Below are 18667 nucleotides of genomic sequence, written 5' to 3'. Positions count from 1 at the left end.
GTTTTTAACCCTTCGTGTCACTAAGAACATTTTTGGCTTTTCTACTGTCAGAATAACCCGTATCCTGTAATAACTAGAAGTCTTTATCTTCCAAAAGCAGATGTTTACTGAGGTTAAAGGTTAAAGTTGAGGCTGCTTCCAGACTGAACATCTGTTTAGAAGACATCTAAACACAGTGTTGTAACAGGAGACTCAGGCTGGACGTGACACTGATCTCTGTAATAAAACCTTTAAATATAAAGTGAGACGTGTCAGCGCTGGTTTCCTTCATCACATCAACAATCTACCTGTTAAATTACACTTCACTACATTTAAGTTAAATGCATCGTTCTGGTTTCTATGACGCAGTTTTAGGCCTCGGGAGGAAATTAGTTTTTTTTTTCCTGCATCGACATTAAAAGAATAAATTTAACACGTCGACTTTAATCGTCACATTTTCTCGTCTCCAGCTGCCAGAGACAAGTTTATAGTCTTTAAACATTTTGTCCATAAAGACGTAAAGAACCGGTTTAAATGAACAGAGGATCAGTGAGTGAAAGTAAAGCAGGAGACAAAGCTTAAAAACACAAAAGGTTTAATGAACTATACAAAAAGTGAATTCAGTAGAAATTATATACAGATGTACATTAAAACGTCTCAGATTCATTTATTCGTCTTCGTCGTCAGCGGGCAGCGGCCGAGACCTGAAACACAAACATTACAACAGGAACCTGATCAGATATCTGTCCTTAGGAGGGAGGAAGGAAGGAAGGAAAGAAGGACAGAGGAAGGAAGGAAGGTAGGTAGGAAGGAGGGAGAGTGGGAGAAAGGAAAAGAGGAAGCAAGGAAGGACAGAGGAAAGGAAGGTAGGAAAGGAGGGAGAGTGGGAGAAAGGAAGGAAAGAAGGACAGAGGAAGGAAGGTAGGAGAGATGGAGGAAAGGAAAGAGGGAGGGAGAAAGGAAAAGAGGAAGGAAGGTAAGAAGGACAGAGGAAAGAATGAAGGGAGGAAGGTAGGAGAGAGGGAGGAAAGAAGGAAGGAGGGAGGGAGAAAGGAAAAGAGGAAGGTAGGGGGAGGAAAGAAGAAAGGGAAGCAAGGAGGGAGGGAGGAAGGACAGATGGAAGGAAGGAAAGAAGGAGGGAAGGAAGGTAGGTAGGGGAGGAGGGAGAGTGGGAGAAAGGAAAAGAGGAAGGAAGGAAAGAAGAAAGAACGGAGAGAGGGAGAAAGGAAAAGAGGAAGGGAGGATAGAAATAGAGAAGGAGGGAGGGAGGAAGGACAGAAGGAAAGAAGGAAGGAACTGTTAACTGTAGTTAAAGTACTACTACTGTTACTACTACTACAGCCGGCCTTCATACTTCCTGCTGGTGTGCGTCATCCCGCTGCCTCCGGCTTCTTCTCCATCATCTTCCTCCTCCTCTTCCTCTTGAGGCCGCTGGTTCTCTTTCTCCGGCTTCCTGCTCGGACCGCCGAAGAAATCCCCGATTCCCTTCTGCCAGGTGGGAGTCGGACGAGGGCACACGGGGTTCCCGCCGGCATATTTACCCTTAGCTGGGAATCACACACACACATTAAATACACACACAGAGACACACATTATATACACACAGTGATGTCAGTGTGTGTATTATCTCCTCTGTGTTAGTAAGTGTGTGTGTGTGTGTGTGTGTGTGTGTTGGTAGGTGTAGAGGTGTAGGTGTAGAGGTGTGTGTGTGTGTGTGTGTGTGTGTGGTGTAGAGGTGTAGGTGTGTGTGTGTGTGTGTGTGTGTGTGTGTGTTGGTAGGTGTGTGTGTGTCTGACCAGGTGTGGATGCCTGGCTGCAGGAGGCGGAGGAGTTAGCTGCACTGGAGCCCAGAGACTTCCTGGGTGCCGTCGCTGCAACAGCTGCAATAAAAAGAGACGAATGATGAACGGAGGTGTAATAAAAATGCTTCCAAAGCAAAGTGCATGAAGAGAAAGAGCCTTAAGAAGTCAAAGCTGCAGAAACACTATCAGATCAGCTGTGACTTCATTCAGAAGCTGAAACTATTGAAGTATACTCCTGTTTATGTTTACGCCTTTATCACTAAATGGCCCTTTAATCATTAACCCCTTTTTATTCAGTCTGGACTTTAAACGTGAATGAACCCTGAATTTAGCTTAAACACCTTCTGGATTAACACAATATGATTAATTACACCTTATTGTTTGTGTGTACATAATAAACTAGAATTACTAAAGTATACTCCAGTTTATGCATTAAAGCGCCTCTATCACGAAATGACCCTTTAATAATCACATTTTAGTCCGATATTTATTCATTCTGGACATTACATGTGAATCAATTATAAGCCGAATTTACCTTAACACCTTGTAGATTAACACTATATGATTAATTACGCCCTGCTGCTCATGTATATCTAATAACAAGCCAGACAAGTTAAATTATGTGATTTTTAAAGGAGGTTTGGTGCGACACAAAGCTTCACTACGGCGCTAAAAACTGGCGCCAGTTTGCAGAAAGCAACACGATCACCTCCCAACAACACCCAGTTAAATGTCAGCTCATTAAATGGATCATACGAACAACTGGAAACAACTTTTTAACGATGGAAAGAGTCAAATTTAAGCAGTTTTATAAAGAGAGAAAGCTGCAGGACCAACATTAACAGCGCGGTGTTGGCGGGATGTGAAGATTTAACACATCATCAGCTGCTTTATATACAAACAAGCTCATATTTAAGTTATTTAATTAATGAGTATCAGTCATATTAATATATATATAACATAAATGATGAATGTTGTGTATCTGTGGCGGTTTTCTTTGGTTCTGCTGCTCCGCCAGACTCCATTATAAATCCGCCCTATATTAGCACAAACACGATATTCGGTGTTAAATTCACGATAAATGTGTTTAATTTGTTACTGTACCTTTTCTGTATGTCCCGGGGACGCTATCGGCTTTAGTCCTCACCATGTTTACTGGTTATCTGTGGCGTTACAGTCAGTTTTAGAGCAGTAAACTCTCCGCTCAGACTGGAGGAAGAATGACGCGCTGCAGCTTCCCGCCTTCGTTTAAAAGCAGCAGCGGATGGGGCGGGAAACACTTCTTCTTCTTCTGTTGTCTTCTGTTCCGGGACAGTAGACGCGGCGATGACGCAATGCTGCCCCCCTTAGGTCAAAAGATGCAACTGCAGCTCAAAGTCAGATTATTATTATTAGTAGCAGTAAAATACTAATAAAACTACTAATTACTAGTAGTAGTATTAGTAGTATTAGTAACAGTAGTAGTAGAATAAGTAGAAGTAGTAGCAGTAGTACTATTAGTAGTAGTAGTAGCAGTACTATTAGTAGTAGTAGTAGCAGTACTATTAGTAGTAGTACTATTAGTAGTAGTAGTAGTAGTAGTACTATTAGTAGTAGTAGTAGTAGTAGTAGTAGTACTATTAGTAGCAGTACTATTAGTAGTAGTACTATTAGTAGCAGTACTATTAGTAGTAGTACTATTAGTAGTAGTACTATTAGTAGTAGTAGTAGTAGTAGTACTATTAGTAGCAGTACTATTAGTAGTAGTAGTATCTGGTCTGCAGTCAGTGAGCAGGTTAGGGAACATCTGATCTTTCCAACCTGCTGTTGCAGCCTCCGGCCTGCAAGGGGCGCTGACGAGTCTCCAGCTGGTTTCTAACAGCAGATAAAGTCAAAACCATAGACTGTAAATAAGAAAGAGGAGACAGCAGCAGCTGCAGAAGAAGAAGAAGAAGTGGCGGTCTGTTTTTGTCTAGCTTCAGTTTTCGGTATTTCTCTCTCCCGGTAAGTTTCCCGGTAAGTTTCACTCTGACACGTTTTACCGCCACGTGAAGTTTCTGAGCAGTTTCCGGTAGTTTGGTGAAGATTGTGTGTCTGTCTGTGTGTGTGTGTGTGTGTGTGTGTGTGTGTGTGTGTGTGTGTGTGTGTGTGTGTGTGTGTGTGTGTGTGTGTGTGTGTGTGTGTGTGTGTGTGTGTGTGTTTGGGATCAGCTGGTTACCGGGAGACCTCCAAACTAACGGGCACGCGCCCCGGTGACCTCATCGATACTTTAATTAAGTTTGATCAGTTTTATTAGTTTAATTAGAAAAGTTCTGCATCACGTGATCAATGTTATCAATACTTCCCTGTGTGTGTGTGTATAATGTGTGTGTGTGTATAATGTGTGTGTGTGTATAATGTGTGTGTATAATATGTGTGTGTATAATGTGTGTGTATATAATGTGTGTGTGTGTGTATATAATATGTGTATAATGTGTGTGTGTGTGTGTGTATATAATGTGTGTGTGTAATGTGTGTGTGTATAATGTGTGTGTGTATAATGTGTGTGTATAATGTGTGTGTATAATGTGTGTGTATAATATGTGTGTATAATATGTGTGTATATAATGTGTGTGTGTATATAATATGTGTATAATGTGTGTGTGTGTGTATATATAATGTGTGTGTGTGTATATAATGTGTGTATATAATGTGTGTATAATATGTGTGTATATAGTGTGTGTGTGTGTGTGTGTGTGTGTGTGTGTGTGTGTGTGTGTGTGTGTGTGTGTGTGTGTGTATATATATAATGTGTGTGTGTCTCCAGGTGTTGCCATGGAGGAGATGACCCGTCTCATGTCAACAGGTGACTCGGTGAAGTTATGGGATACGGTTACCATGGCGCCGCTGGAGCAGTTTAACCCTCACAGCATCAGTCATCCAGTCGCCCAGGCCTGCTGGAGCTCCAACAGTATCCTGATCAATCAATCAATCAATAAATCAATCAATCAGTCAGTCAGTTAATCAGTCAATCAGTCAGTCAGTTAGTTAATCAATCAGTTAATCAGTCAGTCAATCAATCAATCAGTCACTCAATCAATCAGTCAGTCAATCAATCAGTCAGTCAATCAATCAATCAGTCAGTCAATCAGTTAGTTAATCAATCAGTTAATCAGTCAGTCAATCAATCAGTCAGTTAATCAATCAGTCAATCAATCAATCAATTAGTCAGTCAGTCAGTTAATTAGTTAGAAACACGTTAAAACCAGGCGGGGAGTTCTGGTCCAACGTGGAAGTAACTTAAAACTGCATTCTATCAAAATGTGTTTATGGTCTCAATCGCTAGTTTAAAGCCTTCTTCAATGCAGTATGATGTTCATTTGGGACATTTTGGCCTCCCTGATTTTATATGTGACGATAAAGCAGGGTATGCATTAGGGCGTGGCTACGTGGTGATTGACAGGTTGATTGGTTCACAGGTTCAGGAGGGCGCCTCATGCTCCTCCTGATGCCCATATAAGTAGAATCCATGTTTTTATTTTTCCCAGCATGCACCTGAAATGTTCAAGATGGCGCTGCTCAGATCCGATACTATTGGCCTCCGAGCAGCAGTCCACAAACCAATGGGTGACGTCACGGATGTTACGTCCAGTTCTTATATACAGTCTATGGCTCTGTCTGATATAATGACATCATCATTATTGATCTGTATATAAAGTAAAAGCCTGATATGATGACATCATCATTATTGATCTGTATATAAAGTAAAAGCCTTGACCACATGACTCAGACCAGTTCATGGTGAGCGCCAGCAGCAGCGGAGACAAGCTGGTGGTTTCCAGCCTGAAGGCTTCACCTGTTCCTGTGGTGGAGCTGGCTGAGGGAGTGAGTACAAGTACACACACACACACACACACACTGCTCTACACACACACACACACACACACACACCGATTCAAAGGAATAATCTATAAATGAGGAACGTCTGTTATTCGCATATCTCTCTAACTTGGCTTCTTGCTTCGGACTCCAGTGAGTTTGATGTTGTTTGGATAAGAAATAATAAATGTATGATTGAAATAGCGTCTTGCCCTCCTAAAGTAGAAGTTGGGTATTTCTCAGATTTCGGGTCAATTAAAAAAAAAAAAATTCAAAATGTAACTCAATGGTTATGCATCAGATGATCAGTCATTCTGTCAGTATCAGTATTTACACAAATAAACATGTAACTGAACCAGCTCCATCAGACCTTCAGACCTTAAATCCGTGTTATTTCGTGTCTCTGATTGTTTAGAAGAAGCAGACCCGAGTAGCTCTGAGCTCATCGTCTCAGTACCTGGTCAGCGGAGGTCTGGACCACTGCGTCCACATCTGGAACCTGAAAACCACCAGACTGCACCGCTCTCTGAAGGTAAGACCACCAGACTGACTGGCGGACTGTATCACAGTGTGTCCAGTGTCGTCCTCCCGGGTCAAATTGACCCCGTCTGTTTTGACTGTTCCTTCTTTCCTCCCTTCCTTCCTTCTTCCTTCCTTTCTTCCTTCATTCCTTCTTTCCTTTCCTCCTCCCTTCCTTTTTTCTTCTGTCCTTTTTTCCTTCCTTCCTCCCTTCCTCTTTTCCTTTCTCCCTCCCTCCTTCCTTTTTTACTCCATCCTTCATTCCTTTCCTTCCTCCCTTCCTTCTTTCCTTTTCCTCCCTCCCTCCTCCCTTCCTTCCTTCCATCTGTCCTTCCTTCCTCCCTCCCTCCCTCCTTTTCTCTTTCTTTCCTTCCTTTCTTCCTTCCTTACTTCATCCCTCCCTCCTTCCTTCCTTCCTCCCTCCTTTCCTTCCTTCCTTCTTTCCTTCCTTCCTCCCTCCATCCTTCTTTCCTTCCCTCCTTCCTCCCTCCCTCCCTCCCTCCCTCCTTCTTCCCTTCTTTCCCTCCCTCCCTTCTACCTTACTTCCTTTCTTACTTCCTTCCTTCCTTCCTTCTTCCTCCCTTCCTCCCTCTCCTCTAGGACAACAGTCATTTAAAGTATCTGATAAGCTTCTATTGAGCTTCATCAGTGTGAGTTAGTCATATCAAGTGATATCTGACACATTTACAGTCTTTCTAGCATCAGATTCCCTCTTAGTGTTTCCCTGTTGAGCTGTGCTGTAACCATAGTAACACAAAGACTTTATACTAAAAACACTGAAGATGAAGCTTTGACTGAAGCTTCATATTTACCCTCAGGCCTGTCAGTGAGGGCTGATGAGTCTCTTGTCCTCTGTCTCTGTCTCAGGACCACAAAGAAGAGGTGACCTGTGTTTCCTTTAACGCCAACGACAGCTGCATCGCCTCCGGCTCCACCAGTGGAGATCTGGTCCTGCACAGTCTGACCACCAACCTGTCCAGCAAAGCCTTCGGTCACGGCAGCGAGCAGGTGAGACTTCCTGCTGCTCCGCTGCGTCTCTGAGTGATGAGCATGAGGCCATGTTTTCATGCTCGAAGGAAATAACTGAACATCACTGCATGCCGACGTTCACAAGAGATAAACAGATAATGTGTCAAAATATAACTTTCAATATTCATGGCTCAGTAACAATAAGTGTTGGTAAGATGATGAATTCATTAATCAGTTAAACTAGTTTTAAAAGTAGCATCAGGTTTGTTAAAATGTACATTTAGTATTTTTGTTGGTTTTATGGGAGATAAATTCAGACTGAAATCAGCAGCTCCGCAGCAAGACATCATGGAGGTCCGAGTTACGCCCAGTTCAATATAATCAATATATTAAAAAAAGATCAATAAGAGAAAACTGGATCAATGTGTAATTAAGGTTTTATTGTTTTAATAATTGTTTTATAAATGGATGAAAACAGAAAAAGACCTTAAACATCTTAAAAACTAGTTTTAAACAGCATCTTTTATTAGTCAGTATGAACAAGAGGAACGTGGGTCAGTGATAATAAGTGTTGGTAAGATGATGAATTCATAAATCAGTTAAACTAGATTTAAAAGCAGCATCAGGTTTGTTAAAATGTACATTTAGTATTTTTGTTGGTTTTATATCATTTGAAATGACATTTGCACCATTTTTTACCAAAAGTAAGACTGAATGCTCCTGAAAATGTCAAATGGTGTAACCACAGTAGAATGATAAATATTACATATTTTATCACCTACAGTGTATTTAAGTGGACTTATACTAATAATGACTTCATTTATAACATGTAAATGGTTCCTGGTCTCCATGGTAACCCAGAGTAAATGTAATATGTAGAACAATTGTATTCCATTACCTTTATTTAATATAAAGTTATAATGTAAGATCATGCCAAACTAGTTGATATGGTGTTTTATTGACAATTTACTGTTTTTAAGCAAGTTGAATTATTTGGTACAAAGTTGTTATGGTTACACCACTTAGACATTTTTGCCATAATCCTCTAATGTATTCTCTCTAAATGGATTAAAAGCAGAAATTTGATGCTGAGTCCACAAAAAAAGAATGTGTGAAGTTATTCATACGTTTATTTTCACATCTTAACCCTTTAAATTTAAACTAAACCACATGGACACTATAAAACCTCACTGACCCTTATATATTATTCCTTGACCCTTCCAAACGTCTCTTCCTACCGTCCAGCCGGTCCATGACCTGAGGCTCTCCCAGCTGAAGCGCTCCCTGCTGGGCAGCATCTCAGACAGCGGCACCGTGGTGCTCTGGGACTCTAACACACAGAAGGAGCTGCAGGTGTTCGACGGCGCCCACAAAGCGCCCGGGTCCGGACTCGCCTTCTCCCCCATCAGCGAGCTGCTGGTCGTCAGCGTCGGCCTGGACAAGAAGATCGTCTTCTACGACACGGCCAGCAAGATGTACGATTTATAGTATTATTATTATATAAATATATTAATATATATTTAGTTTATATTATTATTATATAATACATATATTAATATATATATGTAATAAATATATATATTAATATATTTAGTTTATATTAGATCAAATATTTAATATTAATGAAACTCCATGTTCGTCATTGTGTGTGTGTGTGTGTGTGTGTGTGTGTGTATATATAATATAATGTGTTTGTGTGTGTGTGTATATATAATATAATGTGTTTGTGTGTGTGTGTGTGTGTGTGTGTATATATAATATAATGTGTGTGTGTATATATATATAATATGATGTGTGTGTGTGTGTGTATATATAATATAATGTGTGTGTGTATATATATATAATATGATGTGTGTGTGTGTGTGTATATATAATATAATGTGTGTGTGTGTATATATAATATAATGTGTGTGTGTGTGTGTGTATAATATGATGTGTGTGTTTGTGTGAGACAGTGTGGTGCGGTCCATCCGGGTGGAGAACCCTCTGACGTCGGTGGACTTCACCCCTGATGGAACTGGTCTGGTGGTGGGATCCAGTCGGGGGAAGATCTACCAGTACGACCTGAGGAACTGTAACGCCTCCACCAGAATCACTGTGGCCCATAAAACCTCCGTCACCTGCCTCCGCTTCCAGAGCGCCGCCACCCGGCACAAGGTAACCAATCAGAGCGCTGCTAGCCGGCACAAGGTAACCAATCAGAGCGCTGCTAGCCGGCACAAGGTAACCAATCAGAGCGCTGCCGGCCGGCACAAGTGTGATGTCACTGTGTCATGTTTAAACTCTCTTGTTTGTATTTTTTATCATTGATGGTAAAAAATAATTTTTACTTTTGTACTTCAGAACATTTCAGAGCCTGAACTTTGTGACTTTAACTTGAGTAAAGGAGATGAATCAGAACTTCTACTGTGACCTGAGTTTACAGACTTTAACTCTCTGCAGGGTGGAGTTGATATTTCTCGTCCTCTTCTCGTCTCTCAGAGCTCCACTAAGATCTCCAGCACCAAGCGAGCCTCCAGCAAACTGTCCAGCGGCCAGCAGGAGCCCCCCCCCCCCAGACAGACCACAGGTCGGTTCTTCTGATTAACTCCTTGTTTCCTCCATCATTAGGATCCTGTGGACCTCCAGTTTATTTCTTTCATTTTTACTAAAACAGTATTTTCTCTTTCCACATAAAATCTGATTATTATTGAAATAGATTATTAAAAATGGATTTAAAAATAGGCTTGGATGAAAGTTGATAATAAAGACACTTCAGTTTATTACCTGTATTAGTCAGATTTCTTCCAGAGGATCAATAAAGTGGGTCTCAATCTTATAATATTTTTTATTATTTATATATTTTAAACATAATTCAACTGAAGGCAGCACTGTAATGTCTCTATCGTTCTTTATTATAATCGTCACTTTACATGACGGTGAATACCTGCAGAATGACTCTGAGGTCAGAGGTCACAGCAGCAGCCAGCTGATGATGTGTTGTGTCCAGCAGGAGGCGCCGCTGCAGAGCTACTGAGCAGAGAGGCTGAAGGCCAGCAGGGATCCGAGCCAACAACCACCGACAGCTTCTCTCCTGCAGGTCAGGCCTCTGATTAGCTGCAGGTCAGACCTCTGATTGGCTGCAGGTCAGACGTCTGATTGGCTGCAGGTCAGACGTCTGATTGGCTGCAGGTCAGGCCTCTGATTGGCTGCAGGTCAGGCCTCTGATTGGCTGCAGGTCAGACCTCTGATTGGCTGCAGGTCAGACGTCTGATTGGCTGCAGGTCCGACTGTAACATCGTTACAATATGAAGCAATCTTTGTGTCACCTGTCAGTGTGAAGTGATACTGACTGTGTTTCCATAGTAACCAGCTGTCAGTGTGAAGGGATTTGACTGTTTCCATAGCAACTAGCTGTCAGTGTGAAGTGATGCTGACTTTGTATTTCTATAGTAACCAGCTGTCAGTGTGTAGTGATGCTGACTTTGTGTTTCCATAGTAACCAGCTGTCAGTGTAAAGTGATGCTGACTTTGTTTCCATAGTAACCAGCTGTCAGTGTGAAGGGATTTGACTGTGTTTCCATAGTAACCAGCTGTCAGTGTGTAGTGATGCTGACTTTGTGTTTCCATAGTAACCAGCTGTCAGTGTGAAATGATGCTGACTTTGTGTTTCCATAGTTACCAGCTGTCAGTGTGAAATGATGCTGACTTTGTGTTTCCATAGCAACTAGCTGTTTGTGTAAAGTGATGCTGACTGTGTGTTTCCATAGTAACCAGCTGTCAGTGCGAAGGGATTTGACTGTGTTTCCATAGTAACCAGCTGTCAGTGTGAAGTGATGCTGACTTTGTATTTCCATAGTAACCAGCTCGAAGCTGCTGTCCAGAGACGGGGAGGGTCAGCAGTTCATCGGTCGCGGCAGTTTGGACATTTTCTCCCCAGTCAGAGAAGGTCAGACTCTCCTTCACTCTTACTGGTTCTACTGGTTTAAACAGGAAGTGACTTTTCAGTTTAAAATGAAGCTGCTGGTTGAGTTATAACTTTTAATGGTGTGTTTCCATAGTAACCAGCATGGAGCAGCTGTCCAGAGACGGGGAGGGTCAGCAGTTCATCGGCCGCAGCAGTTTGGACATTTTCTCCCCAGTTAGAGAAGGTAAGGCTCTCCTCAGTCTTACTGGTTCTACTGGTTAGAAAAAGCTGTTCATGGATGGTTAAAAAGAATCAGAGGAGTCATTTCTAATAAATTTAATAATAATAAATAATGAATTAGTTGTAATATCAGAAACATCTCAGCCAGTCTGATGTTTGACCCTCTGCTCTCTGTCCAGACTCTAGGACCCAGGGGACGCCTGCTGACGCACCTTTCGGACGGACAGCAGGTTAGACAGGAAGTGACTTTTCAGATTAAAATGAAGCTGCTGGTTCAGTTATAACTTTTTAATGGTGTGTTTCCATAGTAACCAGCATGGAGCAGCTGCCCAGAGACGGGGAGGGTCACAAGTTCATCGGCCGCGGCAGTCTGGACATTTTCTCCCCAGTCAGAGAAGGTCAGACTCCCCTCAGTGTTACTGGTTCTACTGGTGTGTGTGTGTGTGTGTGTGTGTGTGTGTGTGTGTGTGTGTGTGTGTGTGTGTGTGTGTGTGTGTGTGTGTGTGTGTGTGTGTGTGTGTGTGAGTGTGAGTGTGAGTGTGAGTGTGTGAGTGTGTGTGTGTGCATGCATGTGTGGGGACAGGCATGTGTGGGGACAGGTATGCGTGTGATGCTGTTGTCATGGAGACGGGATACTTGTGTTTCAGACGCTGACTCGGGGAACTCGCACCGTAAGACGCCCCTGCTGGCTTCGGGGGGGCGCTGCTACAGCCCGCTGTCCGTCTACCAGACGCCCCCGACCATCAGAGAGGAGGAGCCAATCAGTGCCGCAGCTGCCGAACCATGTGACTCCAGAAAGGTGCTGACCTCTGACCTCAGAGATGAGACACAGGAAGTAGCTGCTACATATTTCAATGAGGATGTTTCTGATTGGCAGACGGAGAAGACCAGCGGCTCCAGCCTGGATGATCAGACCACGCCCACCCCATCCCAGCCAACCAATCACAGCCAGCCGGCCCCGCCCTTCTTCACTCCAGATCCCAGCCTAAGGAGAGCCAATGGGATTCAAGCTCAGCTGAGCTACGACTCACCTGTCCAAGAAGCTCCGCCCACCGCTGCCGCTGCTGCAGGTAGAGCCCGAAATATTCTCTCTCTCTCTGACTCTCTCTCTGTCTCTCTGTCTCTCTCTCTCTCTCTGTCTCTCTCTCTGACTCTCTCTGACTCTGTCTCTCTCTCTCTCTCTGACTCTCTCTCTGTCTCTCTGACTCTCTCTCTCTCTCTCTCTCTCTGTCTCTCCCTCTCTCTGTCTCTCTGTCTCTCTCTGTCTCTCTCTGTCTCTCTCTGACTCTCTCTCTCTCTCTGCAGACGTGTCCTCCTCGCTCGCCCCCTCCCTACCCGGCCAGTCGGCTCCTCTGACGTCTCTCCAGGTCCATTTCATCCAGAACATGATCCAGGAGGCGGTGGATGAGTGCAGAGAGTCGTGCCACAGAGACATCATCAACCTGCAGGTGGAGATGATCCGACAGTTCTACATCCAGCTGGTACGAACCAATCACTGATCAGTACCGTTCATTAGTAATCCAGTGAAGAAGAGTCTCTGTAGAGGAAGTGATGTCATTATGTTGTGGCGTTGCAGAACGAGATCCACGGCCTGGTGGAGAAGTATTCAGTGAACGAGTCTTTGGTGGAGGAGATCGAGAAGCTGAGGGAGGAGAACCGGCAGCTGAGGACCAACTACTGACCTCTGACCTCTGACCGATCGTCGTTAATAATCAGACTGTAAAGAGTTAATAACTGATTTATAACTCTGTAATAATCTATAGTGAGATATAAACTTATTAACTCTTTATAAACTGATTATTAATGATTAATAGAGGATTCATCTTTTGGTGAAACGTTTGTCTACAGAATAAATAAAGATTAATATTTAAAATAAAAATGACGTCAATCACGTTTGTTTTAATGTTTTTATTATGAATAAAACTAGAAAATAAAGAACGAACAGACTGAAAAAAGCAGATGAGTGACAGCTGAGTGGGGGGCGGGGCTTAACTCTGATTGGCTCTTTAAGGCGATAGGATGATGTCATCACTCCTCCGTGTGGCTGAGCAGGAAGTGAGGTCGTAGCACGGACAGGATGGGGCCCCTGGGAGCCCCGGCCAGGCAGTACGCCTCGTCCACGCTGACGCCGCGGGAACGCAGCGTCCGCAGAGCGCCGCCGCAGCTTTCCCGCCCGCCGTGTGACATCATCAGCACGATCCTGAGAGGGCTGTCGGAGACTCCGAAACGCAGCCGCAGCTCACCGAGCCGCCCCGAGAAACGCTGCAGAAGAAGAAGAAGAAGAAGCTGGGAGGCTCACTAAAGATACACTATGTGATTATAGCAGTGATTTTATTTAACGAGTTTAACCTTCCTGTTCCTGTCCTCGAGTCAAGGTAGGAAGGGAGGAGGGAGGAAGGAAAGAAGGAAGGGAGGAAGGAAAGGAAGTAGGGAAGGACAGAGGAAAGAAGGAAGGGAGGAAGAAAAGAGGGAGGAAGGACAGAAGGATAGAGGAAGGAAGGGAGGAAGGAAAGGAAGTAGGGAAGGACAGAGGAAAGAAGGAAGGGAGGAAGAAAAGAGGGAGGAAGGACAGAGCGATCGAGAAAGGAAGGGAGGAAAAGAAGGAAAGGAAGTAGGGAAGGACAGAGGAAAGAAGGAAGGGAGGAAGGACAGAGCGTTTGAGGAAGGAAGGGAGGAAAAGAAGGAAAGGAAGTAGGGAAGGACAGAGGAAAGAAGGAAGGGAGGAAGGTAGGGGGAAGGAAAGAAAGAGAAGGAGGGAGGGAGGAAAGAAGGAAGAAAGGGAAGAAGGAGGAAGGGAGGAAGGAAGGAAGATTAAACAGACGGGGTAAATTAGGGTACCTGAGCCGCCTGGTGAGTCGCCACGCTGTCATCGTCGACGCTGTCCCCACAGAACAAGACTCTGAGCTGCTGTGACGGACAGGAAGTGGTCTGCTGGTCCAGCAGCACTGACAGGACTCCTGAAACCCAACAGAACCTTTAACATCCTGATCTGAACATTCAGACTGTGACTAAAGACAGAAGAAGAAGCAGCAGCTGACCTCTCTGTGACCCCTGCAGAACCTCGGCTCGGTCCACAGACACAAACAGCTGCACCTCATGTTTCACCAACGTCTCCATGAAATCCTCCTCGTCCGAAAACCAGAACTGGCTCACCTCCAGACCTGCAGGAAGACCACAAACCCAACCGATCACTGACCAGCTGATGGATGAATTACCATAATGTCTGGTGCTGGCGGTGCAGATTAAATTACCGTAATGTCTGGTGCTGCTGGCTCAGGTTAAATTACCGTAATGTCTGGTGCTGCTGGCTCAGGTTAAATTACCGTAATGTCTGGTGCCGCTGGTTCAGGTTAAATTACCGTAATGTCTGGTGCCGCTGGCTCAAGTTAAATTACCGTAATGTCTGGTGCCGCTGGCTCAAGTTAAATTACCGTAATGTCTGGTGCCGCTGGCTCAAGTTAAATTACCGTAATGTCTGGTGCCGCTGGTTCAGGTTAAATTACTGTAATGTCTGGTTCAGGTTAAATTACCGTAATGTCTGGTGCCGCTGGTTCAGGTTAAATTACTGTAATGTCTGGTGCTGCTGGTGCAGGTTAAATTACCGTAATGTCTGGTGCTGCTGGTGCAGGTTAAATTACCGTAATGTCTGGTGCTGCTGGTGCAGGTTAAATTACCGTAATGTCTGGTTCAGGTTAAATTACCGTAATGTCTGGTGCTGCTGATGATGCGGGCGCTCTGCTGCCGGCTGTCGGTGGTGATCAGGACGATGTCAAACAGCAGCGACTCGGCAGGATTTTCCTCCAGCAGACGTTGGTTCACTCTTTGCAGAGCCTGAAGAGAAAGATTAAGATTATCTGAATTGTTCCCGATAAAGCTTCAGTCTGGTTTTATTCTGTATTCTTTATTATTATCAACAAATGACCAACGAACACAAACATATGATTTAATGTTTGAAACAACGCGATAAACAACTTTGCATTCAGTTGAATTTGTTAATAGAAAAATATAAATAAAAACATCAGAATCTATTAAACATGAACTTTGACCTGCAGCAGAGTGAAGGCCACGCCCACACCGTACACCTCATCATCATCATCATCACCAGCTTCAAACACCGCCCGAGATGTTACCGCGACGACCATCGCACCATCAGCATCTTTCTGCAGAAGAGACACAAAACCTCACATACAGTACTGAGTGATGTAGTATGTAGTATTACAGTAAAAGTACTGCAGTATTATAGTGATGTAGTATGTAGTATTACAGTAAAAGTAGTGCAGTAGAGTATTAGTACCTCAAACTGTACTACAGTAAAGTACAAGTACCTCTAACTGTACTACAGTAAAGTACAAGTACCTCAAACTGTTCTACAGTAAAGTATAAGTACCTCTAACTGTACTACAGTAAAGTACAAGTACCTCTAACTGTACTACAGTAAAGTACAAGTACCTCAAACTGTTCTACAGTAAAGTATAAGTACCTCTAACTGTACTACAGTAAAGTATAAGTACCTCTAACTGTACTACAGTAAAGTACAAGTACCTCTAACTGTACTACAGTAAAGTACAAGTACCTCAAACTGTACTACAGTAAAGTATAAGTACCTCTAACTGTACTACAGTAAAGTACAAGTACCTCTAACTGTACTACAGTAAAGTATAAGTACCTCTAACTGTACTACAGTAAAGTACAAGTACCTCTAACTGTACTACAGTAAAGTACAAGTACCTCTAACTGTACTACAGTAAAGTACAAGTACCTCAAACTGTACTACAGTAAAGTACAAGTACCTCAAACTGTACTACAGTAAAGTACAAGTACCTCAAACTGTACTACAGTAAAGTATAAGTACATCTAACTGTACTACAGTAAAGTACTAGTACCTCTAACTGTACTACAGTAAAGTACAAGTACCTCAAACTGTACTACAGTAAAGTACAAGTACCTCAAACTGTACTACAGTAAAGTATAAGTACATCTAACTGTACTACAGTAAAGTACAAGTACCTCAAACTGTACTACAGTAAAGTATAAGTACATCTAACTGTACTACAGTAAAGTACTAGTACCTCTAACTGTACTACAGTAAAGTACAAGTACCTCAAACTGTACTACAGTAAAGTATAAGTACATCTAACTGTACTACAGTAAAGTATAAGTACCTCTAACTGTACTACAGTAAAGTATAAGTACCTCTAACTGTACTACATAATAAAACACCAACATGTTTTATTTCACATTATAAAACTTTTCAGTGACGGGTCGTGTGTTATAATAGTTTAGTAACAGTTTCACTTTTAGTGTTTTAACTTGTTTTATAATAAATTATTCATGAGCCGAATTTAGCAGAACACCGATGACGTCATGAGGTTTTCAGGTTTATGTGATTTTCTGCAGAAAACCGGAAACACTAAAATAAATAAATTAAATTAACTGATTTTTAAATGAAGTCTGGTTGAAAACTGGAAAAAGCTGCTGGAGGGCTGAGTGCAGGTGTGCCGCCACCCCCCCCCCCCCCCTCACCTGTCACCTGTCACCTGTCACCTGTCACCTTTCACCTGTCACCTGCGCCCCCCTCCTCCCCTTCTTCAGGTCTCAGGTGAGTCTTACCTGCTTCACGTCGGTGTTCAGCACCGTGGAGACCATTTCCTCCTGTCAGCTGATCACAACAACACAAACAGCTGCTCTTCCTCCTTCTACTTCTTCTTCTTCTTCTTTGGTTTTTAGGGCAGTTTGCCGCCAACATGTTGCTCTGCTGCCATCTGGTGGAAATACTCTCCTATCACACTGTGCGCTCTCAAATACTTAGACAAAACTTTATTGATCCCTTTGTGCAGCATTACAACATACAGTCTATGATTATAATACAATGTAAAAACATAGAAAAGCAGCACACAAGAAAAAAGAAATAAGAAGGAAAGGAAACATAAAAATAAGAAGTAAAAGAAACATAAACATAAATAAATACTAACTGTGTAGATTCAGTATTAAGTATTAAGTGTTCATTGCACATTGACATGAATCCTGAGACTGTTTATTGCACATTTCACAGTTTATTTTTGCATTATGGCTTAATTAACTTCCTGCTGTATTCTGCTGCTGCTCCCCCCGAAGGGAGGAGTTGTACAATTCGGGACAAAGTGTTTTATTCGTTTTGTTCTGCATCTGTTTCATCCAGTAATTTACACCAAGCTGTTTCCTGTGTAATCTCTCCTGCCTCGACAATCATGAACACACAGGTGATGTCGTTGTTGCTCCTAAACATAATCTCAATGTTCAGGTCTGGATAACATCTAACGATGCAAACACGGTTTTATCCACAGAGCCGATACGATACATCCATAATCCATTCTAGATCTAACTAGAGCTGCATATTTATATTTATGACTGATACTCTCCAGGAATCTAAAATATTCACCTGTTTCTAGATTTCCTCCAGAAGCTTCCACTCAGTGTTTCTCCTCACTTTATTGCTTGTAAACAACATTATTTTATCAATCATTTCTTCCCCACATCTCCACCTGGTTTTATTCCTTCTGGCAGTTTATTTACTTTATGATTAATATTCATCTCTCTTCTCCATAAAGCTTCTTCATCTGCAAATAATATTCTTCTCATAACTAGTGATCCATTTCCAAAGATGTCATTTATCATAACTTCATATTTATCATTTCTGACCTTAACACTGAACTCTACACAGTGAAACATTCTTCCTGCAACACTTTATTAACTAAATATTCAAACACACAGAAATATTAAAGACATAAAACCACCTAGTTTACTGTAATAAAGGATTTAACAGGATAAAGCTGAATTTAACTATATTAGAAATGAGAATATTTATGATGTAAATGATTAATAAGCAGAGTTTATGTTTGTTTTGTTTCAACACATTTAGTTCAGTTTTTGGCCTGAAGGCAGACTTTTTTATTGTTTCTTTATTGATCATAATGTATTTAATTTAATCATAAATGGTAACCATGGTGAAGTGAAGCTTTAATTTAGTCTTATCACATTAAAATAAACGCACAAAGACAATAAAGTAAATTAATAATGATGATGATGAAAAAGATGAAAAAGATGAAATATTTTTATATTTTTGTATAATGATCTTCACGTTTTATATTTTTATATATTTTTATATATTTTTTATCTTTATGTAAATTATTCCTCCTGGACGCTACGTTCGCTTTAAGAGCGCTGCGTGCTGACGTCACGTCCGTGTTGACGGGATTACGTCACCCCGCGCTGAGCTGTGATCAGCTGGAGATCTGATCCGGATCCTACTGACCCCCTTCAGACCGGGACCAGGACCGGGCTGCTGCCGGTCCGGGACTCAGACACGGAGGAGAGCTCGGTGCCGTTACGGTAAGACCTCTGCCCCCCCCCCCCAGTCTGCCCCCCCCGGACACACCTGCATTCCTGAGGGACAGGT

The 18667-nt window shown here is 42.6% G+C and overlaps 4 protein-coding genes across 7 annotated transcripts in view; 2 read left to right on the top strand and 2 right to left on the bottom strand.

The window, feature by feature from the left end:
• Positions 1-577: 577 nt before the first annotated feature.
• On the bottom strand, positions 578-3001 carry pclaf (PCNA clamp associated factor). Its single transcript, XM_062420499.1, has 4 exons — positions 2886-3001; positions 1776-1859; positions 1334-1526; positions 578-683 (listed from the first exon to the last, which is right to left on the bottom strand). Exons 1-4 carry the CDS (start codon positions 2929-2931, stop codon positions 647-649), a joined length of 360 nt encoding a protein of 119 aa, XP_062276483.1. The 5' UTR covers positions 2932-3001; the 3' UTR covers positions 578-646.
• Positions 3002-3677: 676 nt separating this feature from the next.
• On the top strand, positions 3678-13084 carry nedd1 (NEDD1 gamma-tubulin ring complex targeting factor). 2 transcript variants are annotated; one of them, XM_062420450.1, is made up of 17 exons: positions 3678-3764; positions 4567-4710; positions 5530-5624; positions 6034-6150; positions 7005-7145; positions 8352-8581; positions 9062-9263; positions 9588-9675; positions 10099-10185; positions 10945-11034; positions 11147-11236; positions 11412-11462; positions 11541-11630; positions 11880-12031; positions 12110-12302; positions 12538-12713; positions 12809-13084. In XM_062420450.1, the coding sequence occupies exons 2-17, from the start codon at positions 4575-4577 to the stop codon at positions 12911-12913; spliced, it is 2043 nt and encodes a 680-aa protein (XP_062276434.1). In that variant the 5' UTR covers positions 3678-3764; positions 4567-4574; the 3' UTR covers positions 12914-13084. The 2 variants fall into 2 exon arrangements, with proteins under 2 accessions (XP_062276434.1, XP_062276435.1); XM_062420451.1 differs by having other exon boundaries at positions 3709-3776.
• Positions 13085-13131: 47 nt separating this feature from the next.
• The window catches only part of LOC133981671 (cytosolic 5'-nucleotidase 1B), a 114393-nt gene continuing 108857 nt past the window's right edge, over positions 13132-18667 (bottom strand). The window contains exons 1-6 of one of the 2 annotated variants that reach the window (XM_062420483.1): positions 16843-16962; positions 15279-15392; positions 14934-15063; positions 14271-14393; positions 14071-14189; positions 13132-13494 (exon numbers count right to left, since the gene is read on the bottom strand). In XM_062420483.1, coding sequence (XP_062276467.1) covers positions 13261-13494; positions 14071-14189; positions 14271-14393; positions 14934-15063; positions 15279-15392; positions 16843-16878 — 756 coding nt within the window. In that variant the 5' untranslated portion in view covers positions 16879-16962 and the 3' untranslated portion in view covers positions 13132-13260. Of the gene's footprint in view, positions 13495-14070; positions 14190-14270; positions 14394-14933; positions 15064-15278; positions 15413-16842; positions 16963-18667 lie in introns of those variants that run through there. The other variant, XM_062420484.1, reaches the window with a different exon arrangement.
• The window catches only part of LOC133981651 (GRAM domain-containing protein 4-like), a 13522-nt gene continuing 13327 nt past the window's right edge, over positions 18473-18667 (top strand). Inside the window, exon 1 of one of the 2 annotated variants that reach the window (XM_062420454.1) lies at positions 18473-18600. The gene's annotated coding sequence lies outside the window, so the exon portion shown is untranslated. The remainder of the gene's footprint in view (positions 18601-18667) is intronic. The other variant, XM_062420455.1, reaches the window with a different exon arrangement.

This window comes from Scomber scombrus, chromosome 6, assembly GCF_963691925.1.
Source record: "Scomber scombrus chromosome 6, fScoSco1.1, whole genome shotgun sequence".
Classification (NCBI taxonomy): domain Eukaryota; kingdom Metazoa; phylum Chordata; class Actinopteri; order Scombriformes; family Scombridae; genus Scomber; species Scomber scombrus.
This window is presented reverse-complemented; position numbering and strand designations above follow the sequence as displayed.

What these genes read in the sequence shown, in the direction of transcription:
- pclaf (XM_062420499.1), bottom strand. Translation starts at nt 2,931, where the DNA reads ATGGTGAGGACTAAAGCCGATAGCGTCCCCGGGACATACAGAAAAG. An exon ending in CCCCGGGACATACAGAAAAG is followed by an intron (nt 1,860 to 2,885) that starts GTACAGTAACAA and finishes TTTTTATTGCAG; the next exon opens with CTGTTGCAGCGACGGCACCC. An exon ending in ATGACGCACACCAGCAGGAA is followed by an intron (nt 684 to 1,333) that starts GTATGAAGGCCG and finishes TTTGTGTTTCAG; the next exon opens with GTCTCGGCCGCTGCCCGCTG.
- nedd1 (XM_062420450.1), top strand. Translation starts at nt 4,575, where the DNA reads ATGGAGGAGATGACCCGTCTCATGTCAACAGGTGACTCGGTGAAGTTA. An exon ending in GGCCTGCTGGAGCTCCAACA is followed by an intron (nt 4,711 to 5,529) that starts GTATCCTGATCA and finishes CACATGACTCAG; the next exon opens with ACCAGTTCATGGTGAGCGCC. An exon ending in TTTCTCCCCAGTCAGAGAAG is followed by an intron (nt 11,631 to 11,879) that starts GTCAGACTCCCC and finishes CTTGTGTTTCAG; the next exon opens with ACGCTGACTCGGGGAACTCG.